We start from the raw sequence: 19694 nt of genomic DNA on the forward strand, positions 1-19694 counted from the left end.
ACAGCTGGGACAATGTGAGGACCCATCTGTGATTCAGGATGACTTCCACCTCATGCTTAAATAGGATTAGCCCCTACAAGGGCAATGTTCATCAGGACTCCTAGGAATGCACCTCTCTGCTTACTTTTGTCTGAACTTTGATGAAACTTCACCAGTGTCTGTTTTGGGGGAAGTGTTTCCTTTGTTCTTCAAGGCTATTTATCTGGAATAAGATTCAATTTGACATTTGTCAACTTAATAGGAGAAAATAAAATTTAATAGACAGCATAAAGGGAATCCATACAGATATGGAGAATTCCAAAGACAGTCAGCCAACAGGCACTTATTTGAGCAAAGGAGACATAGGAGTCTGAGGACAAAGGGGAGAAATAGCATTAGCAGGAAGGTGAAAGGAGAGGTGTGGAAAACACGTTGCCCTACTATCTAGATATAGGAACCTTTGTTAGTATCTCTCTTCCTGGTCCAAGCAGGCAGTTTGGGGGAAGCTATAGAACTTTCCGTGAAACAGAAGAACCTTGAGGGACTGTGGACTCTGAGAAACAAACTGAGGGATTTGGAGGGGAAGGGTGTGGGGAGTTAGGTGAGCCTGGTGGTGCTATTACGGAGGGCACATATTGCATGGAACACTGGTTTTGGTGCATAAACAATGAATTCTAGGACACTGAAAAGGAATTAAAGAAAATAAAACTCTAAAAAATGCAGAGGAATTTCATTTACTTCTATAAAATTTAAATTCAATTAACCAACATACAGTACATCATTAGTTTCAGATGTAGTGTTCAATAATTTGTCATTTGGGAGTAACGCCTGGTGATCATTGCATCACATCCCCTCCATAATGCCCATTACTGAATTACTCAACCCCACCACCAACCTCACCTCCAGCAACCCTCAATTTTTTTTCCTATAATTAAGAAATTCTCGAGTTTTTTTCTCCCTCTCTGATGGATATTTGGGAATTTTCTAATTTTTTGAGAAAGGTTTATATGCTGTATACTTTCCTCTCAAATTGCATTTGCTTCTGCCAGAGATTATGATCATTCATGTTATAATTTTCTTTTGTTTCCATGATTTTTTAAAAATTCTAATTTCTAGTTGACCCATTTACTCTTTAGTATGATTTTCTTGAACTTCTAAGTGTTTGAGTTCCTTCCAAATTTTCTCTTGTGATTGAGTTCAAGTATCAAAACATTGTGGTTTGAAAAATATACAGGGAATAGTCCAAATTATTTGGTACCAAGTGAGACCTGATATGTGACCCAGTATGTAATCTATTCTAGATAATGACCCATAGGATAATACAGATGTGAATTCTGTGGCGTTAAGTTCCTATGTTCTTTATATATCTGGGAGGTCCATATGGCCCACTGTGTCATACAAAGCCCTTGTTTCTTTGTTTATATTATCCTTAGATATTATCTCTTTGTTCTGAATAGGGTGGTAAATACCTTGTTATTATTGTATTAATATCAATGTGTTTCTTTAATTTGGTTATTAATTGGTTTATATAATTGGCTGCTCCCATGTTACGAGCATAAAATATTTATAATTGTTGGATCTTGTTGGATAGACCCTTTAAGTGTAATATAATGGCCATCTTCATCCCTTATTACAAGTCTTTAATTTGATACCTAATTTCTCAGGGAAAGGGGAAGAAAGATGGTGGAGGAGGGGGTAATCTATGTCAACCAGTTCCCTGAATTTAGCTGGATACCTACTAAGGCACTCTGAATACCATGACATCAGCCAGAGATATAAGATTATATGTCTGGATTTCTATGGGGGCAGAGGATCCTCAGTGTAGAGATACAAAGGATGGAGTTGTGATTGTGCAGACAGATGTCAGAGATAAACAGAAGGCGGAGGGGAACACCAGATGCTAGAAAATGGAAAGCAATACTCCAGTGCAAAAGAGTCCCGCACCTGGAGCCAGTAACATCTTGGGGATGAGGGGCAGTGGGACAGGAAGTGACTGATAACAGGGCTCAAAGAGAACACAGGGGGTTAAGGGGCAAAGTCTGGGACTGGGCAGCCTCAGGGGCATACTTGAGCCCACAGTCCCAGATTTGGCCACAGCTATCACCCACCCACACCTGAGAGGACCCAGCATGAACTTGAGCCCACATAACCAGGGCCAGCCACTGCCAGTGCCCAGGATTGCCTCGACCAGGATCTTTTGCAGATTTGGTGGCATGGGTGTGCAGAGACAAGCTGAGACTGTCGTCCATCACTGAAGGGATCGCTGTGGGCATGCACCACCTGTGGGAGGCTGTGGTTTTCAGCATCACTTACAGAGGGGGAGACTGTATGTTCTGGAGGAATTATAGAGGAGCATACTTAATCTATGGGGTCAGCAATATCTTGATTCCCAAACCAGGCAAAGACCCCATTTAAAAAGGAGAATTTCAAACCAATATCCCTGATGAATATGGATACCAAAATTATCAACAAGAACCTAGCTAAAAGGATCCAACAGTACATTAAAAGGATTATCCACCAAGACAGGTGGGATTTATCTGTGGAATGCAAATGTGGTTCAACACTCTCAAATCAACCAATGTGATAGAACAAATTAATAAGAAAAGAGAGAACAACCTTATGGTCCTCTCAATTGATGCAGAAAAATGCATTTGACAAAATACAACATCCTTTCTTCATTAAACTGTTCAGCATATAGGGATAGAGGGAACATTCCTTAACTTCATAAAATCCATCTATGAAAAACCCACAACGACTAACAACTATTACCTCAATGGGGAAAAGCTGAGAGTCTTTCCCTTAAGATAAGGAAAACAACGAGGATGCCCACTCTCGCCACTATTGTTTAACATAGTACTAGAAGTCTTAGTATCAGCAATCAGAAAACAAAAAGAAATAACAGGTATTCAAATTGTCAATGAAGAAGTTGAACTCTCTCTCTTTGCAGATGACATGATACTTTATATGGAAAAATGTAAAAGACTCCATATCCTAATTACTAGAACTCATACAGCAATTCAAGAATGTGGTAGGATACAAAATCAATGCACATAAATCAGTTGCTTTCTTATACACTAACAATGTATCTGTAGAAAGAGAAATAAGAGGATTGATTCCATTTACAATAACACCAAAAACCATAAACATAAAATAGAAAAAGTCTAACCAAAGGGTAAAGATCTATACTCTAGGAATTACAGAATACTTATGAAAAAAATTAAAGAAGACACAAAAAGATGGAAAAGATATCATGCTCATGGATGGGGAGAATAAACATTGTTAAGAATTCTATGCTGCGAGAGGTGAGTCAAGATGGCGGGGAAGTAGGAGGAGGTGCCTTTTCAACCTGTACCCTAAAGTGAGCTGATTACCTACCAGGGAACTCTGAGCACCCATGAAATCAGCCTGAGATCAGAATCATACACGTCTGGATCTCTACAGGAGCAGAAGATGCCAGTAGCCGGTAAAGCAGAGTGGGAACATTGGACTGATATCGGAAGATAAACAAAAGGGGGAGGGAGCCACCAGAGGTGACTGATTGGAAAGTAATACCCCAATAAGAGAGTGCCCTGCATCTGGGGACCAGCATTAACTTGGAGTCTGGTTGAAAGCACTCAAAAAACAGAGAGCAAAGGATCGCAGGGGGAAATAGTGGGAATCTGGGCAGTTAGGGACAGGGACTTAAGTCCCTGGACCCAGGACAGCCTCCCCTGGTGCTGAGCCAGAGAGAGTGCGGTGGAGAAATCAGGTCTCCGTCCCTGAGCCACCAGTGCTCCTGAACGCCAGCGCGCCCGAGAATGAGTGGGGTCCAGCTGCCGTGAGGGGCTGGGCACCTGGCCAGATGGTAATCCTGAAACGCCCGAGTCCCACACCCTCTCTTGGGAGAGGTGCTCATAGGCATTAGCCTGGAGCTCTGGCATCTGGAAAAACCAGACATTCCCAGCCTGGGACAGCGGGAAAATCTCAGTGTGTAATCTCTGCTTGGAACCTCTCTGGCGGTCTGGAGTTGCCTAGACAGCCACTGCTGCCCTGGTATTGGGTACAACGAGGAACTCCTGCATCCCCAGGGACCTTGACTTGGAACCGACTCTGCCAGCAGCTCTGCAGAGCATTCTGAAGCTTCTCTCTGAGAGGGAGGTCTGGGTGCAGTTTGCTCTCCTCTAAACCTCCAAAAACAATCAAAAGCTGTCAAGGCGAGAGAAAACAGATAAAAGAACATAAAAACCCCCAGAGAACAAAAGCCTGAAAAAAAAGTTTCCTCAGAGCCCACCCCCTTGAGGGGAGCGGGAGGACTTAACTCAGGGAACATCATTGTCTGAAAACCCACTTGGCAGGACCCTCCCCCAGAAAACCAACCAGGAAGGAAGAAAAAAAAAAAAAAAAGAAGACTACAAGAGAACAACCACCACTACCTCATAAATACAACTTTTATTTTTAACTCTTTACCAATATTCTGGTTCTTTTTTTTTAATACATACAGATAATTTTTTAACCTATTTACCATCACACTGAGATGTCCAGTACATCAAATTCCTTAATAACCTTCTAACCTGAACTTTTTGATACATACACCCATGGTATTTTTTTTTTTTTTGCTTTTCTAATCTTTTTAAAATTTTTTTTAATTTTAACTTAGTTTAGTCTAGTTTATTTTTTTTTAATTTTTATTTTCTACTATACATATAGAGTTAAACTTCAAGGTAATCCTCTTTCCCCAATCAATGCTATCCCTACAGGCAAACCAGTTTCTAATCCCCCTGTAACTTAGGAAAGTTGAGTCCCTTAACAAAAACATCAAGATACATCCAGGAAGAATCAAAATAAACTTCTTCGCCCACATTGAGAATTTATAACCACTCTCCTAATTTTTCCTTCTTTTTTTTTCCATTTTATTTATTTTTTCAGCGTAACAGTATTCATTTTTTTTCCCATTTTATTTATTTTTTTAGCGTAACAGTATTCATTGTTTTTGCACAACACTCAGTGCTCCATGCAAAACGTGCCCTCCCTATTACCCACCACCTGTTCCCCCAACCTCCCACCCCTGACCCTTCAAAACCCTCAGGTTGTTTTTCAGAGTCCATAGTCTCTTATGGTTCGCCTCCCCTCCCCAATGTCCATAGCCCCCTCCCCCTCTCCCAATCCCACCTCCCCCCAGCAACCCCCAGTTTGTTTTGTGAGATTAAGAGTCATTTATGGTTTGTCTCCCTCCCAATCCCATCTTGTTTCATTTATTCTTCTCCTATCCCCCTAACCCCCCATGTTGCTTCTCCATGTCCTCATATCAGGGAGATCATATGATAGTTGTCTTTCTCTGATTGACTTATTTCACTAAGCATGATACGCTCTAGTTCCATCCACGTCGTCGCAAATGGCAAGATTTCATTTCTTTTGATGGCTGCATAGTATTCCATTGTGTATATATACTACATCTTCTTTATCCATTCATCTGTTGATGGACATCTAGGTTCTTTCCATAGCTTGGCTATTGTAGACATTGCTGCTATAAACATTCGGGTACACGTGCCCCTTCGGATCACTACGTTTGTATCTTTAGGGTAAATACCCAGTAGTGCAATTGCTGGGTCATAGGGTAGTTCTATTTTCAACATTTTGAGGAACTTCCATGCTGTTTTCCAGAGTGGTTGCACCAGCTTGCATTCCCACCAACAGTGGAGGAGGGTTCCCCTTTCTCCTCATCCTCGCCAGCATCTGTCATTTCCTGACTTGTTAATTTTAGCCATTCTGACTGGTGTGAGGTGATATCTCATTGTGGTTTTGATTTGTATTTCCCTGATGCCGAGTGATGTGGAGCACTTTTTCATGTGTCTGTTGGCCATCTGGATTAATTTTTCCTTCTGCCAGTGTTTCTGTGAATTTGTGTTTGTCCTGATAATATATAAATCTTATACTTGGGGTTCTTTCTGATGAGGTTCTTCCCTTTTTATGTATATATATATATACATTTTTTTATCTTGTCAGATACTTTTTTTTTAAAAGATTTATTTATTCGGCAGGTAGAGATCACAAGTAGGCAGAGAGGCAGGCAGAGAGAGAGAGAGAGGAGGAAGCAGGCTCCCATCCAAGCTGAGAGTCCAATGCGGGGCTCGATCCCGGGACCCTGGGATCATGACCTGAGCTGAAGGCAGAGGCTTTAACCCGCTGAGCCACCCAGGTGCCCCCTCTTGTCAGATACTTTTATCAGTCTTTTTCTTTGTCTGTTTTTGTTTGTATACTTCATAAATCTTACCTTGGGGCACATTTGGGCTGAGCCTTCTCTTTTATCTTCCCTTTTTCTCTCTCTCTCTCTCTCTCTCTCTCTCTATTTTTTTTCCTTTTTCTTTTCCTTTTTTTCTTCTTTCTTCTTCTCTATTTCTTTTTCTTTTCTTTTTTCTTTCATTTGGGTGGAGAATCCTGATTGCACAGAAGCATTCCATGGTGCACCTTGACTACACCACAATTGATAAATCCAGATGCATCTGTTCGGTCATCTCTTACCAAAATGACTAGGAGGAGGAATGCCCAACAAAAGAAAAATACAGAGGATGGACCTTCTGCAACAGAGCTAATGGCTATTGACATAGACAATATGTTGGAAAAGGAATTCAGACTAACAATTATCCAGGCAATAGCTAGGTTAGAGAAAGCCATGGATGACCAAACAGAATTGATTAGGGCAGAACTGAAAGTCACCAGGGATGATGTTCACAATGTTAGGGCAGAACTGAAAGCCACCATGGATGATGTTCAAAATGCTCTCAATGAGTTACAATCTAATCTAAATTCTCTAAAAGCTAGGGTAACTGAGACAGAAGATAGAATTAGTGATCTGGAGGACAAACAGATAGAGAGAAAGGGTCAGGAGGAAGCCTGGAACAAACAGCTCAGAAGCCACAAAAACAGAATCAGGGAAATAAATGATGCCATGAAACATTCCAACATCAGAATTATTGGAATCCCTGAAGGGGAGGAAAAAGAAAGAAGTCTAGAAGATATAGTGGAAGAAGTTGTCTATGAAAATTTTCCCAATCTCACGAATGGAAACAACGTTCATGTCCTAGAGGCAGAGAGATTTCCTCCCAAGATTTTAGATTCTAGAAAGTCCCCACGACACCTTATAGTTAAAATGAGGAATTATGTTTCAAGACAGACCCTCTTAAAAGCAGTTAGGACAAAGAAGCTCCTTACATACAGAGGAAAGCCCATTAGAATAATGTCAGACCTGTCCACAGAGACCTGGCAAGCCAGGAAGGGCTGGCAAAATATATTCAGAGCACTAAATGAGAAGAACATGCAGCCAAGAATACTCTATCCAGCAAGACTGACTTTTAAAATGGATGGAGAAGCTTTGCGCAGTGGCAGTATCGTAGCCAATGAGGTTTATCCGAGGCGCGATTATTGCTAATTAAAATGGATGGAGAGATAAAGAGTTTCCAAGACCGGCAAGGCTTAAAAGACTATGCAACCACCAAGCCGACACTGCAGGAAATGTTAAGGGGGGGTCCTATAAAAGAGAAAAAATCCTAAGAATATCATTGAACAGAAATATAGAAACAATCTACAGACAGAAAGACTTCAAAGATAACACAGTGTCAATAAAAACCTATTTCTCAATAATCACTCTCAATGTGAATGGCTTAAATGCGCCCATAAAACAACACAGGGTTGCAGATTGGATAAAACGACAGGACCCATCCATATGTTGTCTACAAGAGACCCATTTTGAACCTAAGGATACACCCAGACTGAAAGTGAAGGGATGGAGAAGCATCTTTCATGCCAATGGGCCTCAAAAGAAGGCCAGGATATCGATTCTCATATCAGATAAATTAGATTTTAAACTAAAGACTCTAGTCAGAGATACAGAAGGACACTACATAATTTTTAAAGGAACTATCCACCAAAATAAAATAAAAATTAAAAAAGAATAAACTAGACTAAACTAAATTAAAATAAAAAAATTAAAAATATAGAAAAGCAAAAGAAAATCACGGGTGTATGTATCAAAAAGTTCAGGTTAGTAGGTTATTAAGGAATTTGATGTACTGGACATCTCACTGTGATGGTAAATAGGTTAAAAATTATCTATATGTATAAAAAAATGAACCAGAATTGTGGTAAAGAGTTAAAAATAAAAGTTGTATTTATGGGTGCCTGGGTGGCTCAGTGAGTTAAAGGCCCTGCCTTCGGCTCAGGTCATGATCCCAGGATTCTGGGATCAGTGTATCAAAGGAACTTTTCTTAAACAAACACAAAGTGATGGGGCAGAAACCTTTTTGTGATATAAGTTAGGCTCTAAAACACAAGCATTGAGGACAGCAAATAGCATCTAGGTATAATTGTATGAACCAGACAAAGTACTAGCAGTTCTGAAATGAATATAAAAGCATATTTTATTGATATTGTATTGAACACTGTTTTGAAACAGGTGGACATTCCTTAAATGTGTATTTCAAGAATGTAGGGGAAGTAGACCTGGATGGTCAGGTGGTAAAGCATCTGCCTTAGGTTCCAGTCATGACCTCAGGGTCCTGGGATCAAGCCCGGTGTCTGGCTCACCAGGGAGTCTGCCTCTCCCTATCCTTCTGTGCCCACACCCCAGCTAGCACATGCACTCTCTCTCTAATAAATAAATAAAATATTTTAAAAATAAAGGGAGGGGGAGGAGTCAAGATGGCGGAGAAGTAGCAGCCCGAGACTACATCAGGTAACAGGAGATCAGCTCGATAGCTTATCTAAACATAGCAAACACCTACAAATCCAACGGGAGAGCGAAGAGAAGAAGAACAGCAACTCTAGAAACAGAAAATCAACCACTTTCTGAAAGGTAGGACTGGCGGAGAAGTGAATCTAAAACGACGGGAAGATAGACCGCGGGGGGAGGGGCCGGCTCCCGGCAAGCGGCGGAGGAACGGAGCACAAAATCAGGACTTTTAAAAGTCTGTTCCACTGAGGGACATTGCTCCAGGGGCTAAACCGGGGTGAAGCCACGCGGGGCCAGCGTGGCCCCAGGCCCCGCAAGGTCACAGAAGGATCGGGGGTGTCAGAGTGTCGGAGAGCTCGCAGGTATTAGAACGGAGAAACCGGCTGCAAAGACAGAGCCGAGGACTGAACTCTCAGCTCGGGGTTCCCTTGAACTGGTCGCGGGCTGGGTGAGCTCGGAGCGCGGCTAGAGGCTGGGGATACGGGAGTGATTGGGTGCTGTCCTCTGGGGGCGCACTGAGGAGTGGGGCCCCAGGCTCTCGGCTCCTCCGGGCCGGAGACTGGGAGGCCGCCATTTTCATTCCCGTCCTCCGGAACTCTACGGAAAGCGTTCAGGGAACAGAAGCTCCCAAAAGCGAACCCGAGCCGATTACTTAGTCCGGCCGCCGGTAAGGGCGGTGCAATCCCGCCTCGGGCAAAGACACTTGAGAGTCACTACAACAGGCCCCTCCCCCAGAAGATCAACAAAATATCCAGCCAGGACGAAGTTCATCTATCAAGGAGAAAGCAGATTCAATTCCTAAGACAGCAGAGCAATTCCAGAGGAGGAGAAAGCAAAGCACGGAACTCATGGCCAGAAAGAGCTGGCATGATATATTCAGAGCACTCAACGAGAAAAACATGCAGCCAAGAATACTCTATCCAGCTAGGCTATCATTGAAAATAGAAGGAGAGATAAAAAGCTTCCAGGACAAACAAAAACTGAAAGAATTTGCAAACACCAAACCAGCTCTCCAGGAAATATTGAAAGGGGTCCTCTAAGCAAAGAGAGAGCCTAAAAGTAGTAGATCAGAAAGGTACAGAGACAATATACAGTAACAGTCACCTTACAGGCTAATAATGGCACTAAATTCATATCTCTCAATAGTTACCCTGAATGTTAATGGGCTAAATGCCCCAATCAAAAGACACAGGGTATCAGAATGGATAAAAAAACAAAACCCATCAGTATGTTGCCTACAAGAAACTCATTTTAGACGCGAAGACACCTCCAGATTGAAAGTGAGGGGGTGGAAAACAATTTACCATGCTAATGGGCATCAGAAGAAAGCTGGGGTGGCAATCCTTCTATCAGATCAATTAGATTTTAAGCCAAAGACTATAATAAGAGATGAGGAAGGACACTATATCCTACTCAAAGGGTCTGTCCAACAAGAAGATCTAACCATTTTAAATATCTATGCCCCTAACGTGGGAGCAGCCAACTATATCAACCAATTAATAACAAAATCAAAGAAACACATCAATAATAATACAATAATAGTAGGGGACTTGAACACTCCCCTCACTGAAATGGACAGATCATCCAAGCAAAAGATCAACAAGGAAATAAAGGCCTTAAATGACACACTGGACCAGATGGACATCACAGATATATTCAGAACATTTCATCCCAAAGCAACAGAATACACATTCTTCTCTAGTGCACATGGAACCTTCTCCAGAATAGATCACATCCTGGGTCACAAATCAGGTCTCAACCGGTATCAAAAGATTAGGATCATTCCCTGCATATTTTCAGACCACAATGCTCTGAAGCTAGAACTCAATCACAAGAGGAAAGCTGGAAAGAACCCAAATACATGGAGACTAAACAGCATCCTTCTAAAGAATGAATGGGTTAACCAGGAAATTAAAGAAGAATTGAAAAAATTCATGGAAACAAATGATAATGAAAACACAACAGTTCAAAATCTGTGGGACACAGCAAAGGCAGTCCTGAGAGGAAAATATATAGCGGTACAAGCCTTTCTCAAGAAACAAGAAAGGTCTCAAGTACACAACCTAACCCTACGCGTAAAGGAGCTGGAGAAAGAACAAGAAAGAAACCCTAAACCCAGCAGGAGAAGAGAAATCATAAAGATCAGAGCAGAAATCAATGAAATAGAAACCAAAAAGACAATAGAAAAAATCAATGAAACTAGGAGCTGGTTCTTTGAAAGAATCAATAGGATTGAAAAACCCCTGGCCAGACTCATCCAAAAGAAAAGAGAAAGGACCCAAATCAATAAAATCATGAATGAAAGAGGAGAGATCACAACTAACACCAAAGAAATACAGACAATTATAAGAACATACTATGAGCAACTCTACGCCCACAAATTGGACAATCTGGAAGAAATGGATGCATTCCTAGAGACATATAAACTACCACAACTGAACCAGGAAGAAATAGAAAACCTGAACAGGCCCATAACCAGTAAGGAGATTGAAACAGTCATCCAAAATCTCCAAACAAACAAAAGCCCAGGGCCAGACGGCTTCCCAGGGGAATTCGACCAAACATTTAAAGAAGAACTCATTCCTATTCTCCTGAAACTGTTCCAAAAAATAGAAATGGAAGGAAAACTTCCAAACTCATTCTATGAGGCCAGCATCACCTTGATCCCAAAACCAGACAAGGATCCCACCAAAAAAGAGAACTACAGACCAATATCCTTGATGAACACAGACGCAAAAATTCTCGCCAAAATACTAGCCAATAGGATTCAACAGTACATTAAAAGGATTATTCACCACGATCAAGTGGGATTTATTCCAGGGCTGCAGGGTTGGTTCAACATCCGCACATCAATCAATGTGATAGAACACATTAATAAAAGAAAGAACAAGAACCATATGATACTCTCCATAGATGCTGAAAAAGCATTTGACAAAGTACAGCATCCCTTCCTGATCAAAACTCTTCAAAGTGTAGGGATAGAGGGCACATACCTCAATATTATCAAAGCCATCTATGAAAAACCCACCGCAAATATCATTCTCAATGGAGAAAAACTGAAAGCTTTTCCGTTAAGGTCAGGAACACGGCAGGGATGTCCATTATCACCACTGCTATTCAACATAGTACTAGAAGTCCTAGCCTCAGCAATCAGACAACAAAAAGAAATTAAAGGCATCCAATTTGGTAAAGAAGAAGTCAAACTATCACTCTTCGCAGATGATATGATACTATATGTGGAAAACCCAAAAGACTCCACTCCAAAACTGCTAGAACTTGTCCAGGAATTCAGTAAAGTGTCAGGATATAAAATCAATGCACAGAAATCAGTTGCATTTCTGTACACCAACAACAAGACTGAAGAAAGAGAAATTAAGGAGTCAATCCCATTCACAATTGTACCCAAAACTATAAGATACCTAGGAATAAACCTAACCAAAGAGACTAAGAATCTATACACAGAAAATTATAAAGTACTCATGAAAGAAATTGAGGAAGACACCAAAAAATGGAAAAATGTTCCATGCTCCTGGATTGGAAGAATAAATATTGTGAAAATGTCTATGCTACCTAAAGCAATCTACACATTTAATGCAATCCCTATCAAAATACCATCCATTTTTTTCAAAGAAATGGAACAAATAATCCTAAAATTTATATGGAACCAGAAAAGACCTCGAATAGCCAAAGGAATATTGAAGAACAAAGCCAAAGTTGGTGGCATCACAATTCCGGACTTCAAGCTCTATTACAAAGCTGTCATCATCAAGACGGCATGGTACTGGCACAAAAACAGACACATAGACCAGTGGAACAGAATAGAGAGCCCAGAAATAGACCCTCAACTCTATGGTCAACTAATCTTTGACAAAGCAGGAAAGAATGTCCAATGGAAAAAAGACAGCCTCTTCAATAAATGGTGCTGGGAAAATTGGACAGCCACATGCAGAAAAATGAAATTGGACCACTTCCTTACAGCACACACGAAAATAGACTCCAAATGGATGAAGGACCTCAATGTGAGAAAGGAATCCATCAAAATCCTTGAGGAGAACGCAGGCAGCAACCTCTTCGACCTCAGCCACAGCAACATCTTCCTAGGAACAACCGGCAAAGGCAAGGGAAGCAAGGGCGAAAATGAACTATTGGGATTTCATCAAGATCAAAAGCTTTTGCACAGCAAAGGAAACAGTTAACAAAACCAAAAGACAGCTGACAGAATGGGAGAAGATATCTGCAAACGACATATCAGATAAAGGGCTAGTATCCAAAATCTATAAGGAACTTAGCAAACTCAACACCCAAAGAACAAACAATCCAATCAAGAAATGGGCAGAGGACATGAACAGACATTTCTGCAAAGAAGACATCCAGATGGCCAACAGACACATGAAAAAGTGCTCCACGTCACTCGGCATCAGGGAAATACAAATCAAAACCACAATGAGATATCACCTCACACCAGTCAGAATGGCTAAAGTTAACAAGTCAGGAAATGACAGATGCTGGCGAGGATGTGGAGAAAGGGGAACCCTCCTCCACTGTTGGTGGGAATGCAAGCTGGTGCAACCACTCTGGAAAACAGCATGGAGGTTCCTCAAAATGTTGAAAATAGAACTACCCTATGACCCAGCAATTGCACTACTGGGTATTTACCCTAAAGATACAAACATAGTGATCCGAAGGGGCACGTGTACCCGAATGTTTATAGCAGCAATGTCTACAATAGCCAGACTATGGAAAGAACCTAGATGTCCATCAACAGATGAATGGATAAAGAAGAAGTGGTATATATACACAATGGAATACTATGCAGCCATCAAAAGAAATGAAATCTTGCCATTTGCGATGACGTGGATGGAACTAGAGCGTATCATGCTTAGTGAAATAAGTCAATCGGAGAAAGACAACTATCATATGATCTCCCTGATATGAGGACATGGAGAAGCAACATGGGGGTTAGGGGGATAGGAGAAGAATCAATGAAACAAGATGGGATTGGGAGGGAGACAAACCATAAATGACTCTTAATCTCACAAAACAAACTGGGGGTTGCTGGGGGGAGGTGGGATTGGGAGATTGGGAGCGGGCTATGGACATTGGGGAGGGGAGGCGAACCATAAGAGACTATGGACTCTGAAGAACAACCTGAGGGTTTTGAAGGGTCAGGGGTGGGAGGTTGGGGGAACAGGTGGTGGGTGATGGGGTGGGCACGTTTTGCATGGAGCACTGGGTGTTGTGCAAAAAGAATGAATACTGTTACGCTGAAAAAATAAATAAAAAAATAAATAAAAATAAAGAATGTAGGTGAGAATGAATGAATGAATGAATGATGCAGACTGAGTGCTCACATTGGCAGTTACTGTATTAGTTTGTTTCCTTCTTCCTTAAGAGTAAGGGAAGGTGTCTCCCAGCCCCGTTCATCTGTGTTTCCACACCTCTCCACAGGTCACACATGGGCGCCATGTGATAGAGTGACAACAGAATATCAGCAGACTTCAGCCTGCTCTCCCACTTGACCTTATCTGTGTCTTCTGGGCATCCCCATCATTGTGGGAATCACTCTCCATCCACCTGACATTTTCACCCATCCCTCCCTCTCTCAGTCCAGAGTCCAGTTGGTCACCTTCCTATGTCACACCAGGGGACACATGACATTTCTTCCTTCCCTGTTTCCTCTGCTCTCTGCTTCCTCCAGCTGCCCTCCTGGTATCACCATCCAGGTCTCCCTGTCCCAAGTTCTGTTCTAGAGATAAATCCCAAATGACCAGCGCTGACTAGAAGCACAGCTTCTGGTCTCACAGCAAATGGAGGGGAGGTCACAGGATGGCCCATCTGTTGTTCTTGCTGGAAACCCAGACCCTGCAGTGTCCCCACAGCCCCTGTGTGGCCTGTCAGTCCTGCTCAGGAAGGACCCAGCATTCTCATACTCAGTGTCCTCCTCTATGAAGGTGCGTGCCCCCTCCACAAGCTCCTTTACACGCACAGCACTCAGAACCAGCTCATGTCCTCTGAGGTCCTCCTGTGGTAACAGATCCCTTCTTTTCTCTATTCCCTGTGTCTTGTCCTTAGCTCCACAGAGGTTCACAAGATCTCCTGGGTCAGGTCTGATCATGTATTTTCCTTTAGACCCCAATTCACGGAGGCAGACTAATCAGGGACAGCACACCAGGACCTCTGTCTTTCCTGGAGGGTCATTGTTGCATGGTGGGAACACAGGTTTCACAGAGGCAGGTGAAACAGAGTCTTTCCATCTATGGCAATGAAAGAGAGATTCTCCCAGATATGAACAGGGACCACTGTGAGACTGTGTCTGGGGGTTTCTGCAGGACAGGGTCTCCTAGAAGAGTATACTGAGTCCCCAGCTTTCAGCGGGTACAGGGCAGCTGTAGCCTCTTGGAAGATGGATAAGTTCCCTGGACCAGAGCCTGTTAGATGCCAGCAGCTGCTTCACCCAGGTCCACCAGGGGGAAACGAGTGTGACAGGAATTCTCCCTATGAAAGTGTTATAGACCTGGAAGTGCACAAGAAGGAGAAGAAGAGGTGGGTCATATTTGCATGAGCAGCCCCTCCTCTGTGAGGACCTTAGACAGGGGATAAGACATGCTAGGGTCAGCCCAGCCTCAGCTCTGTGGCCTAAGAAGAAGCTGTGTCACCATGGCCTGGGCCACGGTCCTCCTCATGCTCTTCTGTCACTGCACAGGTAGGGAAAGTCCCCATTGCAAGAGGGTGGCCCCCCAGGCTGAGTAAGATCTCTCTGGCTCAGCTCCTCAACCACACAAATCTTATCCCTTTTCTTCATTCTGATGTGTTTGTGTTTTCAGGTTCCCTCTCCCAGGCTGTGCTGACCCAGCCTCCCTCCCTCTCTGCATCCCTGGGATCATCAGCCAGACTCACCTGCACCCTGAGCAGGGACATGAGTGTTGGTAGTAAAAACATATACTGGTACCAGCAGAAGCCCGGAAGCCCTCCCCGGTTTTTCCTGTACTACTACTCAGACTCAGATAAGCAGCTGGGACCTGGGGTCCCCAATCGTGTCTCCGGATCCAAAGATGCCTCCACCAATATGGCAGTTATGCTCATCTCTGGGCTGCAGCCTGAGGACGAGGCTGACTATTACTGTGCTGTAGGTCATAGCAGTGGGAGCAGCTACACTTACCCACAGTATCTCAGACAACAAGGAAGTGAGACAAAACCCCTGGACACGCAGAACTTGTCTCTGAGCCTCTTTTATTGAGAAACGTCTTGGGGCTTCTTGTCAGGTGTGTGCCTGTGGCACTAAGCACAGTGACAGAGACAGATGAAGGGGTGGGACAAAGACCTGGGGCCTTAGGTTCCAAGCAGTGACAGGTGTTTTGAGATGGTTAATTCCTGCACTGGTGATAGCAGTAGAACATGTTCCCCAGGGATTCAGGCATGAAATGGGACCCTGCTGGAAGCTGTCCTTTCCTTACACACGGAGACCACATGGAGCCTCTTAAATGTTGAACAAAATGTTTATTAATACTGATAAATATTTTTTTTCTCATTTTATTTATTTTTTCAGCATAACAGTATTCATTCTTTTTGCACAACACCCAGTGCTCCATGCAAAACGTGCCTTCTCCATTACCCACCACCTGTTCCCCCAACCTCCCACCCCTGACCCTTCAAAACCCTCAGGTTGCCCCAACCTCCCACCCCTGACCCTTCAAAACTCTCAGGTTGTTTTTCAGAGTCCATAGTCTCTTATGGTTCGCTTCCCCTCCCCAATGTCCATAGCCCGCTCCCCCTCCCCCAATCCCACCTCCCCGCAGCAACCCCCAGTTTGTTTTGTGAGATTAAGAGTCATTTATGGTTTGTCTCCCTCCCAATCCCATCTTGTTTCATTTATTCTTCTCCTATCTCCTACCCCCCCATGTTGCTTCTCCATGTCCTCATATCAGGGAGATCATATGATAGTTGTCTTTCTCCGATTGACTTATTTCACTAAGCATGATACCCTCTAGTTACATCCACGTCGTCGCAAATGGCAAGATTTCATTTCTTTTGATGGCTGCATAGTATTCCATTGTGTATATATACCACATCTTCTTTATCCATTCATCTGTTGATGGACATCTAGGTTCTTTCCATAGTCTGGCTATTGTAGACATTGCTGCTATAAACATTCGGGTACACGTGCCCCTTCGGATCACTATGTTTGTATCTTTAGGGTAAATACCCAGTAGTGCAATTGCTGGGTCATAGGGTAGTTCAATTTTCAACATTTTGAGGAACCTCCATGCTGTTTTCCAGAGTGGTTGCACCAGCTTGCATTCCCACCAACAGTGGAGGAGGGTTCCCCTTTCTCCGCATCCTCTCCAGCATCTGTCATTTCCTGACTTGTTAATTTTAGCCATTCTGACTGGTGTGAGGTGATATCTCATTGTGGTTTTGATTTGTATTTCCCTGATGCCGAGTGACGTGGAGCACTTTTTCATGTGTCTGTTGGCCATCTGGATGTCTTCTTTGCAGAAATGTCTGTTCATGTCCTCTGCCCATTTCTTGATTGGATTGTTTGTTCTTTGGGTGTTGAGTTTGCTAAGTTCCTTATAGATTTTGGATACTAGCCCTTTATCTGATATGTCGTTTGCAAATATCTTCTCCCATTCTGTCAGTTGTCTTTTGGTTTTGTTAACTGTTTCCTTTGCTGTGCAAAAGCTTTTGATCTTGATGAAATCCCAACAGTTCATTTTTGCCCTTGCTTCCCTTGCCTTTGCTGTTGTTCCTAGGAAGATGTTGCTACGGCTGAGGTCGAAGAGGTTGCTGCCTGCATTCTCCTCAAGGATTTTGATGGATTCCTTTCTCACATTGAGGTCCTTCATCCATTTGGAGTCTATTTTTGTGTGTGGTGTAAGGAAGTGGTCCAATTTCATTTTTCTGCATGTGGCTGTCCAATTTTCCCAGCACCATTTATTGAAGAGGCTGTCTTTTTTCCATTGGACATTCTTTACTGCTTTGTCGAAGATTAGTTGACCATAGAGTTGAGGGTCGATTTCTGGGCTCTCTATTCTGTTCCACTGATCTATGTGTCTGTTTTTGTGCCAGTACCATGCTGTCTTGATGATGACAGCTTTGTAATAGAGCTTAAAGTCCGGAATTGTGATGCCACCAACTTTGGCTTTGTTCTTCAATATTCCTTTGGCTATTCGAGGTCTTTTCTGGTTCCATATAAATTTTAGGATTATTTGTTCCATTTCTTTGAAAAAAATGGATGGTATTTTGATAGGGATTGCATTAAATGTGTAGATTGCTTTAGGTAGCATAGACATTTTCACAATATTTATTCTTCCAATCCAGGAGCATGGAACATTTTTCCATTTTTTGGTGTCTTCCTCAATTTCTTTCATGAGTACTTTATAATTTTCTGTGTATAGATTCTTAGTCTCTTTGGTTAGGTTTATTCCTAGGTATCTTATAGTTTCGGGTACAATTGTAAATGGGATTGACTCCTTAATTTCTCTTTCTTCAGTCTTGTTGTTGGTGTACAGAAATGCAACTGATTTCTGTGCATTGATTTTATATCCTGACACTTTACTGAATTCCTGAACAAGTTCTAGCAGTTTTGGAGTGGAGTCTTTTGGATTTTCCACATATAGTATCATATCATCTGCGAAGAGTGATAGTTTGACTTCTTCTTTACCAAATTGGATGCCTTTAATTTCTTTTTGTTGTCTGATTGCTGAGGCTAGGACTTCTAGTACTATGTTGAATAGCAGTGGTGATAATGGACATCCCTGCCGTGTTCCTGACCTTAACGGAAAAGCTTTCAGTTTTTCTCCATTGAGAATGATATTTGCGGTGGGTTTTTCATAGATGGCTTTGATAATATTGAGGTATGTGCCCTCTATCCCTACACTTTGAAGAGTTTTGATCAGGAAGGGATGCTGTACTTTGTCAAATGCTTTTTCAGCATCTATTGAGAGTATCATATGGTTCTTGTTCTTTCTTTTATTAATGTGTTCTATCACATTGATTGATTTGCAGATGTTGAACCAACCCTGCAGCCCTGGAATAAATCCCACTTGATCGTGGTGAATAATCCTTTTAATGTACTGTTGAATCCTATTGGCTAGTATTTTGGCGAGAATTTTTGCGTCTGTGTTCATCAAGGATATTGGTCTGTAGTTCTCTTTTTTGGTGGGATCCTTGTCTGGTTTTGGGATCAAGGTGATGCTGGCCTCATAAAATGAGTTTGGAAGTTTTCCTTCCGTTTCTATTTTTTGGAACAGTTTCAGGAGAATAGGAATGAGTTCTTCTTTAAATGTTTGGTAGAATTCCCCTGGGAAGCCGTCTGGCCCTGGGCTTTTGTTTGTTTGGAGATTTTTTTTTTTTTTTTTTTGTTTGGAGATTTTTGATGACTGTTTCAATCTCCTTACTGGTTATGGGCCTGTTCAGGTTTTCTATTTCTTCCTGGTTCAGTTGTGGTAGTTTATATGTCTCTAGGAATGCATCCATTTCTTCCAGATTGTCCAATTTGTGGGCGTAGAGTTGCTCATAGTATGTTCTTATAATTGTCTGTATTTCTTTGGTGTTAGTTGTGATCTCTCCTCTTTCATTCATGATTTTATTGATTTGGGTCCTTTCTCTTTTCTTTTTGATGAGTCTGGCCAGGGGTTTATCAATCTTATTGATTCTTTCAAAGAACCAGCTCCTAGTTTCATTGATTTTTTTCTATTGTTTTTTTGGTTTCTATTTCATTGATTTCTGCTCTGATCTTTATGATTTCTCTTCTCCTGCTGGGTTTAGGGTTTCTTTCTTGTTCTTTCTCCAGCTCCTTTACGCGTAGGGTTAGGTTGTGTACTTGAGACCTTTCTTGTTTCTTGAGAAAGGCTTGTACCGCTATATATTTTCCTCTCAGGACTGCCTTTGCTGTGTCCCACAGATTTTGAACTGTTGTGTTTTCATTATCATTTGTTTCCATGAACTTTTTCAATTCTTCTTTAATTTCCTGGTTAACCCATTCATTCTTTAGAAGGATGCTGTTTAG

General features: G+C 42.2%; 1 pseudogene and 1 gene segment (V, D, J or C); both read left to right on the plus strand.

Annotated features, from left to right (window-relative positions):
• The first annotated feature begins 7323 nt into the window (after positions 1 to 7323).
• LOC123954742 lies at positions 7324 to 7408 on the plus strand (annotated as a pseudogene).
• Positions 7409 to 15246: 7838 nt separating this feature from the next.
• LOC123953864 lies at positions 15247 to 15920 on the plus strand. The segment is given in 2 exon segments: positions 15247 to 15386; positions 15508 to 15920. Coding segments are annotated over 2 exon segments (513 nt in total).
• The last annotated feature ends 3774 nt before the right edge of the window (positions 15921 to 19694 follow it).

The sequence above is a fragment of the Meles meles genome, chromosome 12, assembly GCF_922984935.1.
Source record: "Meles meles chromosome 12, mMelMel3.1 paternal haplotype, whole genome shotgun sequence".
In the NCBI taxonomy this organism is placed as follows: Eukaryota; Metazoa; Chordata; class Mammalia; order Carnivora; family Mustelidae; genus Meles; species Meles meles.